Source organism: Hippopotamus amphibius, chromosome 8 (genome assembly GCF_030028045.1).
Source record: "Hippopotamus amphibius kiboko isolate mHipAmp2 chromosome 8, mHipAmp2.hap2, whole genome shotgun sequence".
In the NCBI taxonomy this organism is placed as follows: domain Eukaryota; kingdom Metazoa; phylum Chordata; class Mammalia; order Artiodactyla; family Hippopotamidae; genus Hippopotamus; species Hippopotamus amphibius.
The window spans coordinates 58,428,080-58,443,129 of NC_080193.1; the positions used below are offsets into that span (position 1 = coordinate 58,428,080).

General features: G+C 33.0%; 1 protein-coding gene across 1 annotated transcript in view; it reads right to left on the minus strand.

Annotated features, from left to right (window-relative positions):
- Nucleotides 1–15,050, minus strand: part of LRP1B (LDL receptor related protein 1B) — a 1,778,947-nt gene that overhangs the window by 486,247 nt on the left and 1,277,650 nt on the right. Inside the window, exons 34-35 of the mRNA XM_057745031.1 lie at nt 14,042–14,167; nt 12,847–12,978 (exon numbers count right to left, since the gene is read on the minus strand). Coding sequence (XP_057601014.1) covers nt 12,847–12,978; nt 14,042–14,167 — 258 coding nt within the window. The remainder of the gene's footprint in view (nt 1–12,846; nt 12,979–14,041; nt 14,168–15,050) is intronic.

Sequence of the window (15,050 nt, forward strand, 5' to 3'; positions counted from 1 at the left end):
TGTAATAAAGGGCATCCACAAAATAATAATAATAAAAAAATAGTTCACATCACATAATGTAGAAATATTGGATGTTTCCCCTTAAGATGTAGAACAAGACAAGGATGTCTGCATACTACAGATTTTAGCTAGGGAATTTAGGCAACAAAGAAGAAAGAGGAGAAGGAAGAGGAAAGGGGGAAAGAGGAGGAAGCCCCCGCCCCCAAAAAATGATTAAAAGAAGAAAGAGTAGAAGTTGAAGTAAAAGGCAACCAGATTGGAAACAAAAAGTATGCTCACTCTATTTGCAGATAGCATGATCTTGTATATAGCAAATTCTAAGGAAGCCACTAAAAAACCTATTTCCACTAATAAAAGAGTTCAGTAAGGTTGCAGGATACAGGATCCATATGCAAAAATTAATTGTATTTCTGTACACTTATGATGAATTATCCAAAAATAAAATTAAGAATATCCCCTTTCAATAGCATACAAAAATAGGTATAAAGTTAACAAAAGAAGTGTAAAACATACTTTGAAAACCTCAAATTGTTTTTGAAAGAAATTAAAGAAGACAGGAAGATGTCACATGTTACTGTACTGGAAACTCACAATACTCCCCAATTTCTTTCTATAGACTCATCACAATCCCTATTGAAACCTCAGCTGGTTTCTCTGCCAAAACTGACAAGCGGATTCTAAAAAATGTCCACATCTGTTCCAGGTTCCATGCCTGAAATTCACATGGCAATGCAAGAGACCAAGAACAGCCAAAACAATTTTGAGAAAGAAGAACAAAGCTGAAGGACTCACACTTCAAATTTCAAAATCTACTATAAAGCTACAGTAATCAAGACAATAGGTACTCATAAAGATAGATCTATAGGTCAATGGAATCGAATTTAAAGTTCAGAAATAAACCCTCACATTTACAGTCAACTCATTTTCAACAAGTTGTCAATACAATTCAATAATGGAAAGAATGGTCTTTTCAAAAAAATGGTGCTGAGATAACTGCATATCCACATGCAAGTCCACATTATTCATACCTATATATGAAAATTAAGTCAAAATAGGTCATTGACCTAAATATAAAAGCTAAAACATAACACTTAAAAGGAAACACAGCATTAAATTATAGCACCCTTGGATTATGTAATGATTTCTTAGATAGGACACCAAAAGCACAAGCAACAAAATTAAAAAAAAAAAAAAAAAAGAATTGGATTTCATTAAAATTTAAACTTTTGTGTTTCACACTACATCAAAAAGTGAAAAGACAAGCACAGCATGGAAGAAAACTTTTGCCAATCACATACTTTATAAGGGATTTTATCTAGAATAAAGAAAGAACTCTCAGAGCTCAACATTTAAAAAAACGATTAAAAAAATGGGCAAAGACTCTGAATAGATATTTCCTTCTCAATGTATACAAATGACCAATAAGCACATAAAAAGATGCTCAAAATCATTAGGTATCAGGGAAATGTAAATCAAAACCACGATTAGATCTATCATTTCATTCCCATTGAAATGGATATTTAAAAAAAGATAATAAAAAATAAAATAAAAAAAATAAAAAAAATAAATTAAAAAAAATAAAATAAATAAAAAAAAAGATAATAAGAAGTCTTGGTGAAGATGTGGAAAAATTGGACCCCTTACACACTGCTGTGGGAATGCAAAATGATTCAACTAGTTTGGAAAACAGTCTGGTGCTTCCCCAAAAAGTTAAACAGAGAGTTAACATATGACCTATCATGTTCATTTCTAGGTGGACATCTTAGAGAAATGAAAACAAATATTCACACCAAAATGTGTATACGAATGTTCCTGGCAGCTTTATTTCTAAGAGTCAAAAAGATGAAAACAATTCAAATGCCAATCAACTGCTGAATAGATAAGTAAAATGTCATGTATCCATAAAATAGAATATTATTTGGCAAAAAATACTTAAGCACTGAGGCTACAACATGGATAAACTTTAGACTAAGTGAAAAAAGTCAGTCACAAAAGACCATATATCAGGTGATTCTGTTTATAGGAAATGTCCAGAATAGGCCAATCCATGGAGAAAGAAAGTAGATTAGTGGGTGTCTTAGAGCTAGGAAGTTAGGAGAAACATGAGGATTACTCATGGGTATGGAATTTCCCTGTAGAGTGATGAAACTGTTCTAAAATTAGATGTTGCTGATGATGGTATAACTCTGTGAATATACCCCACATCAATGCCTTTTACATTTTAAATATATTAATTCTATGGTATGTGAATTATATCTCAAAAACGTTAGTTATTAAAAAGAAGGAAATTGTATTTTGAGGAATTATCACAAATGTTGAAAAAAATTTATAGCCAAAAATTGGAAACAGTGTCCAAAAATATTGGAAAGGTCAAAAATCATGGTAATCAACAAGAGAAATAATGTACCCCTATTAAAAATAGTATTTACAGATTATTAATCACAACAAAATGTTCATGTTAAAAGAGTAAGTGAAAGGACTAAGACAAAATTTTATCAATAAGATTTGTATTTTGAAAACACAGAATGAATATTAATATTCCAAAATAGTAATAGTTGCTGTCAATGTAGTAGTAGTACTGGTAATTTTTATTTCAACTTTGTTTCATGTTTCCTAATTTTCCAAATTTCCCTTATGTATAATTTTAATAAAGAATAATTTTTAATAAAAAATATTTATTTTAAAATTGAGATCTGAATGATTGCTGAATTAATGACTATTACTCCACAAACTCATTTTAATAATGTTTAATGATGACTGAGCTGGTAGATGTCTAGTTTTTCATTTAATCATCACTGTTTTGAGTTAATAGGGTTTTACATGAATGCTGCAAATAGTATGTAAATATACTCATTGTAATCCTTTGTTGTATCTGTAAATTCAAATCTGAGCCAAGCTCAAAAATATCACTTGCTTTATCACTAAAACAGTATTAAGGGAAAATATTAAATGGAAACAACCATAAGGCTATCATCACATTTTAAATAAGGTTATTAATAAGAGCCACTAATAAATCTTAGCTCTTTTTCCTTCTAATCAGAATAATGTCTCATAAGCAACAAAATAAAATTTTGAATCCTCTTATTCAGGATTTAGAAAGTAGCTTTTCATATATAGTTAGAACCTTGAATTACTGTGGAATCATCAATTCTTTTTAGTATCTTAATATTTAATTTGTAAGGAAAGCAGCAACATAAATAGAATTTCTCCTGTAAACATTTGTTTTTCCCCCTGAAGAAAAGAACAGATTCACAATAGTCTACTTTCTGTGCTCAAACTATGCACACCTGATTCTGATTCTGTTCACACAGATTTTAATGACCATTGACTAAGAAAATAGATGGTTTTAAAAAACAGCCTACAGGTTGTTACTGTTGAAGCTGTTAATATTGTAACTTGAATAGTCAAAAAGCTGGAAGAGACCCAGAGAAATCATGATTCAGAAGAGGTGGTTTGTTTGTTTTAACTCTTTAAAATACTCCAGAGCCAGAGATTCATAACCAGTAAGTAATCTATGCTAGTATTTAATATGTTGACAATCAACTTCCATTTCTGGTTCTATCTGAGTTTTTTCCTACAATTAATTTACATCTAGCTCCTCTCCTTCTGTCTTCAGTAAAATAAAATAATTAATAAATAAAACAAAATTCTAGACTAAAGAAATCAGGGTTTTCTTTCCCAACATAGTCCTAGATGAACACACTGACAGAAGGCTTTACCCATAGCAAACAAAGGGAGATAATGTGCTATCCCTGGAAGACTTGCACAGTTGCTCTGTGCACCATGGTGGGTGAGCATAAAGAACTGTCAATTGTTGCCAAGTATTTTGGAACTCCCTTCCTGGACACCAAACTCTAGACAGGAACACTGGATGCAATACTAGAACTCATTCTAAGCACAGTTAACATCAGTCAACACACAGCCTGCATTGGTGCCAAGAAGAAAGTAACTACGCTCCTAATTCTGTTGGTGCTACACACCTTTGTATCCCCCAGGCAATCTTAGACAGCTTTAAGCATTTTTTTGAAAGAGCTTTACTTAAAAAAGCTTTGGTGCCAGACAGTTGTCAGTAGAAGATTTCGTGTAAGTTAATATTACATGAAATCTTCTCCAGACACTGATCAAAAACTGTAAAGGTTGATTTGAAAGAGTTGCTGGCTTTTGTTGCAGAATTTTTCTGGAATCCTGGTGAAAAGCAAATTTGGCAAATTCATGATATTAAAAGCCAGGTACTAATGAATGAGATGACCAAGATAACAAAGGGTACCCTAATGAAAAAGACATTGGGTCTGCTGCTTTCAAGGATAGTGGCACTAAGTTAGGGGTGCATTTCAAAGTCACTGAAAATACATGTTACATTTTTCATTCTTGGCACTATTAGCATTTGGGACTACATAATTCTTGGTTGTGGAAATCTGTCTTGTGCATTGTTTAGCAGCATCCCTGGCCTTACCCAGTAGATGCCAGTAGTACCCTTTCAGTTGTGAGAATGAAAAATGTTTCCAGATACTGCCAAATATAATCTGGGGTGCACGATCATCCTAGCTGAGAACCACTGCCATAAAGCTACAAAGTTAGATACTTAGTACTAGGACCACCAAGTATCCCCTGTCCCCAGTCTGGCTTTCTGAACCCCACACACTGAATGGTCAGATATCTCTGAGCCTTTGCCTTATATAACACATTTGTTATTGTTGTTGTTGAATATTCATTCATTCTTGAATACCTCTGGAATCTTACCTCACTTTCATCTTACCCTAGTATGGTAGTGTAAAAAAAAACTAGGGTTTGGGAGATATATATATATATATATATATACACACACACACACACATATATATATATACACACACACATATATATATGTATATATATATATACATACATATATATATACACATATATATTTATATTTATTTATATATATAAGTTCAAATTCCAGCTTTGTCCCATTCCATCTATAAAGAATTTGACAGTTTATAGGCTTTATTATTTTTCTCTGCCTGGAGGACTTCTTCAGGTATCCAAGGCTTACTACTAATTAGAGGTAAAAATGTGTTCAAGACCATGATCTTATTTCTTCACATTCATTCATCCTCACTTGGTTTAAACCAAAATACGGAAGCTGTCCATACAGGAACATCCTTAATAATCCAAATGATTTTTAATTTTGATTATAATTAAAAATCACCTCTTAGATAACACTGAATAGGGGTAATATGGTTAAAACTCTATAATATTGTGATAAGCAGCCTATAATGTGGCCACCAATATTTCCCACCAGCTAGTATTCATTCCTTCCTCTAATTCCTTCCTTTGAGTGTGGGCTAGACCTACTAACTAGCTTCTAATAAATAGAATATACTAAAAGTGATGGGATATCACTTCTGAGATTGGGTTACAAAAGGTCTGGCTTCCAGTTTGTGTGGACCCTCTCTCTCTCTCTTTTCATTAGCTGTAAGGGAAGCTAGTAGTCATGTTATGAACTGCCCTCTGGAGAGGCCCTCATGACAAGAAACTAAAGTTAATAGTCAGTGAAGAGCTGTGACCCTCAGTTAAACACAGACAAGGAAATAATTCCTGCCATCAGCCACATGGATAATTTGGAAGCAGATCCTCCCTAGTTGAGCCTTCTGATGAGACCACATATCTGGCCAATACCTTGAAGGCAGCCTCATAAAAGACCGAAGGGAGCTCATGGAATCTATAAGCTAATATTTGTTTGTTGCTTTAAGTGGTTAAATTTTAGTAATTTGTTATAGAGCAAGAGACACATAATATGAACATAGTCATAATTTTTTCTTTCTCCTCGTTCTCCTCCTTTTGGTGAATGATTACCCTCACCTCCCTCACCTTCTCTCAGATGAGGCTGTACCATTAATCTACAACTGTTGACCATATTATCATCATTCCCCCAAGCCCTGGGCCCTGATATTGCCTATCGATTACCTTTCCCAATCATAAGTACAATAGAATTAAAATTCTCACTATGAAATTATCAGGGATCTAATGTTGATTACTCCACTATTGGTTATTCAAATTGAAAGGGCAAAAATCCAAATGTAAATCCTTAATGCAGAATTTAATTTGAGCATCCCAAACAACCGACTCTCCCCTGCATCCATACCTCATCCCCAAATCCAGTTTCTTCACTGTTCAAAATACTATCTTCTTCAGCAGATTAGTTTGATGATTTAAGTTGCATAAATACATAAACATTTCTGAATTTCATTCCTGTAATGTCATAAGTGTTTAATAAATATTAAGGGTTTTTGATGATATTTTAATGTCTTCCTCTTTCAAACCTCCTATTCCTAACCCACCCATGGGTGATTAGTTCCATTTCTAGGCTTTCTACTTTAGCCAAGTCCCTGTTCTAAAAACAATAAGAAATATATAGAAATAATTAGTTCTTTTTTCCTTTCAAGTCCCCAAGAGGATCCACTTACTACTTACTGCCTCTGGCTAAGAATAAAACCAAATGATAAAAAAGAATTAAAGATCGACCCATTCCTTATGACAAGTCCAAAAATCAACTGGATGACTTCTCTTTTCCTCTTTTAACTAGAAAGTTGTCTACTTGATTAAAAACTAATGGCCAACGATCTCAGAAGCTGAATCATAACTTTTTAAGTTTTTTTTAAAGAAAGCGTATCAAAAAGAAAAATGGATTAGTATGTCCTTGATTTTCTTAAAATGGGGGAAATACCCATTTTAATCTTGAAAATAATATTCTTTTTCAAGACTTAAGTTACACTTAACGATATTAATGGTATCGATGTACCTAAGGAGACCTCCACATTATCACTTGATCTGTCAGCATATCCAGTTTCTGCAAATAAATAGATGCCAATTTATCGTAAGAGTCAAACTATTAAATAATTTGAAAAACATCCAAAAGATTGACCTATCCATAAAAATATTTTCTTCACATGTCTTTAAAGGTGCTTCAGCTGGATTTATAATGTTGGGTTAAGATAGTGTATTTTGTTCAAACATACTAGTAAGATAACTTGTCAATCTCTTAGCAGCTCTTAATAATTTACTATGCATTAGTGTAACCATGCCTTTTGAGAATAGAATTCTAGGTAGCTCAATTTTGATAAGGAAAACAGTGGTGAAAGACATCAGATTATCAGATATAGATGTCTAAGAGATTCCTGAAGAGATTCCTTAGATGAGAAGAATCCTGAATGGCTAAAAAGAAATATAGCAGCATAGAGTGATTCAGGAGAGGGAAAAAGAAGCCTGAACAGATTGGATGCACTTCGTGTGAATAAGTACAAAGCTGGTATTGGGACCTTTCACTTTCACGAGGAGTGCTAACTGCCTGAGAAAGAATTTTCATGAGACTTTACGATTCTTTCAATAACAGAGAGAACAATATATCCCAAATAAGTTGACCAAAACTTTCATCGTAATAGGTCATCACTGTACATCTTCTGGAGCTTTTGGTATCCGGTAACCTATTAAGGAATCCAGATGCCTAATAGAAGCTTGCCTTGTTTTGCTTTATATTTTATGTTTTGCATTTGGAAATTATCCAAAAAGAACTTGTGAAATACTTCCAATAATTTGTTTAACCTATAATGACTTATTCTATGTATGGTCATATTTGTTTCCCAGTGCCGCTGCAAAGTTTTTGTTTTCTTGTGGTAGTTAGTACTTTACATCTTGAAAGATTTACTGGACTTAACCATCTACAAATATACACAAACTGTTCATATGATGTGAAAATACAGTCTTGAAACAAATTTGAAATGACAACACAAAGCAGTATTGGTTCACTGCCACAAGAACAAGAAGAAATTGAACCAGCCCTAAAAATTCACTTTGTAGCCAAGGAAATGGTTTTCATACAATTGAAAAAATGTCTCAAAGCAACAGTATTGTATTTCTTAAGCTATTGCTGTTACTGACATAAAAAGAATTCTTCCTACAATTCTTCTTTGGCCTTGGTTGGTGACAGAGTGGTTATTAGAAAAAAATTTGTAAACAGCTGTTTTCTAAGCCTCCAGGCATAGAAAAAAGAGACTCTCACTTGAGTGTCACCTGCTTCAATTATTAAATGGATTGAAAGTCATATGATTCAGTACATATATCAAAATAAAACATGATCTTCTACCAGTACACATTTGCAGAGGTGCAAGTTAGTTTCGAGTAATGCCAATAATGGTCTAAATAAAATTGTGTTTAAGTGGTTAGAAATGCAAGGTGGCATATAGTGTAAAGAATTAAAAGTAGGACACTCCATTACTCTACAGTCCCTTGATCTCTCTGGGTTCAAGTTTCCTTATTTGCCACTAGATTGTGTCCAATGTTCTTTCTAATTCTAACCTTCAAAGATATACGTATAATAAATGTTGTGAGACCATTAAGGAGAAAATATTTCATGTACATAGGTGACATTTAACTGTGTAAATACAGCAACAGTATTTTGTTACATATTCTCCTTCAGTGTTGTTGTTGTTGTTTTCTTTTTAATAGACTTTAGTTTTTACAGCGGTTTTAGATTCACAGCATATTTGAGCAGGAGTCCCCATATAGTCTTTCCTTTCCTACATTCACAACCTCCTCCACTGTCTACATCTCATACCAGAGTAGTACGTTTGCTACAAGTAATGAAACTACTCTGACACGTCCATAGTTTATATTAGGATCTATAGTTTATATTAGGGTTTAGTCTTGGTATTTTACATTCTTATGGGTTTTAACAGATGTATAATGTACATTCTTTCAGTTTTTGTATTGTCTTAATAGCCAGATCACTATGTGATGCTGTAAAAAGGCATTAGAATATTCCCCATAGTGAGTGTAAAGCAATGACATCCAAATAATGGTACTTTGACGCTCTCTTTAAAAAAGAAAAAATTCCTACAGATTATCTATTCACGCATTACCTTAGAAACTCTTCCTTGTTTATCTTTATGACCCACAGCAACTTAGCTGAGATGTACTATGCCGAGCAGAGAGTAATCAACATTTGTTAACATTGAGTTGTATAACTCCAATTTGAACAAAAGAGATAAAAGATGAAACAAGAATATAAGCTAGAAAAGTTCAGTAAATCATCATTCTCTAAGTAGAATTTCCTCAAGTTAAGTAATATTCTATCATGTGATTATTATGAAAAAGTCATAAATACCCTCAAGGTGGGGGTGGAGGAACTGAATAGAGCATTCCTTACTGAAGAGCACATTACTAACTGGAGCAGTGAGCTTTGTTTTGAAGGCTTTTCCCCTAACTAAAATATATCTTTTAAAACATCAAATGCAGTATTCATTCATCAGGAGGAATATCACCCAGCAGGCCAGGATTTTCAAAGCTTAATATATTTTTTTTTCCAGTGGAATGGAACTTTTCCAGTGAAGTGATAAGAATGCTTTGAACATTTTAAAGTAGCCACAGGGTCTTCTTTCTTCTGTGGATAGTATCCAGAATTGCTTCATCATATGGAAGAAATTCTTTCACTGCAGAAAACTTTAATTCATTACAACCAAAACCCAGTAAGATTCAGATCTGTTAATCCTTATGAAATGTATAGGTTTGAGCATATATGTATCCTTGAGAATCATGGTAGTGAAATAATATTAGATAAATTATGATAGTTATACTTAACAAGTGATCCTCCTTCACACCATTTCCTTATTATGTTTAGAATAAAGGGCAACTGTCCCCTACATTTTGTCATCCTTATCTTTGATTGATCCTAAAAGTAGAGATTATGTCCCTGAAGTGAATGCAATTAATGAAAGAAGATGAAATAGAATGTCTGCAAAGGGAACTAGTAGAGGAAGAACCTATTATCAGGTTATAAAGATCTTGATAAAAAAATAGGGGCTGAGGTATCAAAAATTGTTTTCTCTATCTTTTTGGAGAAATTCAGTTATTTTCCTTCCTTCCTCCCTAAAGCAGCTTCACTCAACCAAATCACAGAGCTTGTATGTTGTCTATAATGATATTATGAATCAAGTTGCTGACACTTATTCTGATGCTAATATATTTTCATAAAGTGCAATCATTAAAGGATCAGACTGTGTAATAGCTGGTAGCACAAAAGGTATGTGGAGACGCTTGAAAATTCTTGATACTACTGCTACCACCACCATCATCATTAGTGTTTCAGTTGGTTTACTGTCTTAAGTACTATCTGCTAGCCTCCCAGGTTTACACTTAATGACTTCAAACAGCTGGTAATGTTATTTAATCTTTAAATATCTGCTCTACAGACTATTTATTTTCATTATTATTATTAAGTTCGTTTTCACTAGAGAAATTTACTAACGGACTCTTTCTGTCCCCAAGAAGTTAAGAAACAACTACTACTCCATCCAGATAACCGACCAGAAAAAATAGTATCAGTCAAGAGAACAGAACACAAAATCTTTGCTAACTGAGAATTTAAACACAGCTTGCAGAGCATGTTTGTAAATATATATCACATATGCTAGTTTCTACAATTTATTACCTTCCATTATTAGATATTTTTACTATTTTCTGAGCAGCCATGTATATCAAGCACTGTACCAAACATTTACAGACATTGACCTAAATGTCCCAAAAAGTGAGGAAATGGAGCCTCAGAAAAATTAAGTAATGCACCCAAGGTCATAAAACTAGTAAGTGGTTAAACTGGTTTTAGAATCCAAGTTGTCTGTTGCAAATGTCTGGTCTCTTCCCACCATATGTTTTACTGGCCCCTAAGTCTCTGGTCCTCTTTGATTTCTAAACAAGTTTTATCTTGCTGTTTTCTGAGTAACAATAGAAATTCTAATCGACTCTTGAACATTCTAATTTCACATGACTATTCCATATACCTACATCCCTTTACATTTAGAAGAAATGTATCTTCCAAAAATAATTCCTTTCTAGGAATGTAATTTTAAAATATGGCAGGTACAATACAAAGAATATAAAGTTTTAACTAATAATTAGTAATTGCTCTATTGAAAGACTATTTTGATACAGAATATGTTTGTTATAAAATATTAGTAATCACTAAGGATTTAGAAACAAGGAGAGAGAGTACTATTCTCTGAAAATAAAATTATCTTCTCTCATGGCACATTATATGAAACTTAACCATTTCAGACCAATATACAAACCTCAGAGTGAATTCAACTCTTACAAATCATCAGTTTGCCCTTAAGGAACAAGAGATTTACTAATGATCTAATCTGGGCATTTGACCAAATGGCTTTTTGATACTTGTATTTAGAAATTTATCAAATACTTTCAAAAATCATTATGGAGTCTTTAAAAGAATCAACTATGTGATGCCAGCTAAAACAAGGGATTATGTGTATTTAGCAAAAAATATATACACATATATAAATACACTCTTTTCAAGAAGTCCAAATTTTTCTTAGTTTTGCACCTATTAAATCCTATATAATAATATTCTAAAGAATAACATGCATGTAAATAAGAGGCAGGGTAGATTACTCATGGTAGAGTAGTGAGCCTTCCACGAATAATGAGGTTGGATCAAAGAACCTTGTTTGATCAAAAATAACACTGATTTTGGCAAAATTAACATAATGTTCAACAAAATATGCTATATTTGTTCTATATTTCCTTGTGGAAAAAGCCATTTAAAAAACAAGAAATTTGCCTCTTTGTGATTCCAAATGTTTGGTGCAAATAATTTTTTTAAGAAAAGTCATCTTTGAACCATTTGTAAAAATCCTCAGTAATTCATTAATCTGTAGCCAAAAATTTCATTAACACATGATTGAACAAAATGAGTTAGAGCTGAGGGAAATAACAGGCTTACTACCAGAAGCCCATATGTTGATGCTTAAAGTTTTTTTTTAAATATTATAGATCAAAGAACTATGTTTTTAACATTCAATTAAATTGTCTTTACATATATAAAAGATATACTGGGAACATACACTAAACACTAAAACATTAACTCAGGAAGAACATGATTTAGTCGGATGAGAGATGGAGAAATTTGTTTCTATAAATTTAATCCCTCAAGGGTAGAATAATAAATATGAATATTAATGAAAGAAGTATACCCAATGCTTATGCCATATTTAAATTTAACAATTAGAACAAAAAAAATATTTCCTTCAATAACTTTAACGGTTTCTACCATCAATTCCGACTCATACACATTTTTATGTTTTTTAGCCTTGCTGCTCAGTTTGTGGAATATCAGTTCCTCAACCAAGGATTGAACTTGGGCTATGGCAGTGAAAGTGCTGAATTCTAACCACTAGACCACCAGGGAACTCCCCCCAAATCACACATTTTTGTTAGCCACAGAAAAATGCACGTCTAATTTGCTTTCTTTCACTGTTTGCTAAAACAAGAACATAAGGTAAAATCTGACTCTGAAATGATAGCTACTCTATTCAAAAGTAATATAGAATGGCTTAGCATTTATAACTGTTTCCATTATTTAGATTTCATTTGCATTTGCTATTACCTGCATTAGAATAGCTAATCACATCCTGAAAAATATTTTAAATAAGATTATGTTAAAGTATATAATAAATCAAAATGTTTTATTTTTAATATTTATAGATGGATAAAAGTAAAAGTGTCATTTGAAAAATAAAAAAAGACAGAAATAAAAATGAAGCAACCAGATGCCAATCACAGCATCTTAATGTACTTGCAATTCAAACACTATATGTTAGCAAAATTTTACTTGATTTTTTTCAGACAAAACATGTTTACAACAATTTGTGTTAGGCTTAAAAATTCATTTCTGACTTATTTTCTTAATCTTCATCTTGACTATCAGAGTACAGATGGAAAGGTTATATTTCCATCATGTTTATAAATCAAGTGAAAATATTATACACAAATTATGAATACAAAGTTATTTACCTGCATGGAAATCTATTCCCACAGCAAATGAAGTTCCTGATATAGGCATCAAAGCATCCATCTTGTCACTTGGTTCCAGAGGTATTCCCCTGATTCCTTCATGAACAGAGTACATAAGAAATGACTCTATACCTAAATTTAAAAGAAAACAAAAACAAAATGAGTATTTAATATTAAAGTCATTCCATTAGCAGGAGAAGGGATCAAGATGGCAAAGGAGAAAGACCCCAAACTCACCTCCTCCCACAGGCACGCCAAAATCACAACTACTTACAGAGTCACTACCTATGAAAACAATCTGAAGACCAGCAGAAAGATTTTCCACAACTAAAGATATAAAGAAGGAGCCACAATGACATGGGTAGGAGAGGCAGAGACACTGTATAGTCAGGACACACACCCACCCCCAGGTCAGTGACCCACAAACAGGAGAGAAGTCACAACCACAGAGGTCCTCCCCCAGGAGGAAGGGGTCCGCGCCCAGCACAGGGGTTCCCCCCCCAAGGATCCTGCACCAGAAAGACAAGCCTCTGAAAGCTGGGCTTTGAAAATCAGCTGGACTTGTTCTGGAGAGCCAGAGATATACAGGAAACAGAGGCTTCTCTCTTAAAGACTGCACACAAAGTCTCACACATTCTAAGTCCCATCACAGAGACAGTAGTTTGAAAGGTAGCCTGGGTCACAAGCACTTGCTGATCTTGGAGAGCCTCCTGGAGAGGCAGGAGGCAATCGGGAAGCCCCCTGGTGACTGACAGGCTGGCAGCAGCCACTTTTGGGATCTTGGGATCCTTCTCAAACTATCCCCCAAAAAATCAAGAGGGAGAACACGTCCAAATTCATTCTATGAGGACAGCATCATCCTAATTCCAAAACCAGACAAGGATACCACAAGAAAGTAAAATGACAGACCAATATGATTAGCATAGACGCGAAAATCCTCAACAAATATTAGCAAGCTGAATTTAACAATACATTAAAAGGATCATATGTCATGATCAAATGTTATTTATGCCAGGGATGCAAGAATGGTTCAATGTGCATAAAACAATCAAGGTGATACATCACATTAACAAAATAAAGAATAAGAAAATTATATGATGAGCTCAATAGGCACAGATAAAGCTGACTTTGGTTGCCGAAAATCTGTATGGATGAAGTAAATGCATCAGAACTAAGATTTTTCAAAACCTTATACCTCGACATGACATGCGGTTCTTTTGGAGGTAATATCCAACTGTACACATGCAAGTCCTTGTAGTTTCAGATGTTGGTAAACAAAGCTGAGAACATCCACCATTATTTAGTTGGCAGGAATTGCTGCCTGTGAAGTAGGAAAATAAACAAAGAAAAGAAACATAAAAATCAAGAAAACTAAAGAGAGTATAATTCAGTTTCGATAATTTGAATACATATTTATGCTATTATTGATTTATAAATGCAGCTGTTTCATAGTGGTTAGTGTATTTTATTCCCTCAAATAATCTGAAGTAGCAGATTATGGTTGAAATTCATCCTTCCAAAAAAAAGCACCCCATAGTGATTACAGACAACGATACTATAATTAATTTATAGCATCAATTTAACTTTGAATACAATTGGAATACAATTCAAAGTTGCTAAGAGATTAGATCTTAATTGTTCCCACTACAAAAAAGAAATGATAATTATGTGACATAACAGCTAGCACTATGGTGGTAATCATATTGCAATACATAAAGCATCAAATCAAACATTACACATCTTAACCAACATTATCTGTCAATTATATCTCAAAAAATACATTTAAAATAAATAATTTTTTGTAAAGTAATATACATGAGAGGATTCATAGTTATAGAAAAGCAACAGGAAATTGGTGTGTCATGAATATGGTCATAGACCTTTGTAATATGTTAAGACCACAGAAAGCAGGAAATCTCTTTCCTGACTTCTAAATTTCACTTCAACTCTAAGTTACTTCCTTTTCAAGAATACTTTATTGAAATGTATCAAAAAATAGTTGTTAAATTATATTACTGACTCAACTGAAAGATTATACCATTAAAAGTAAGGAGGTACATACATACATGTACATATAATTAATTTTTTAAAAGCAAGGAATTAAATTTTGCCATTCCAAGGAACATAATTCTTCCAAAACAGATTTAAAACACACCCATAAGAGTTATCTAATTAATTGGCATATTAATTTTTCTTATTCTTTT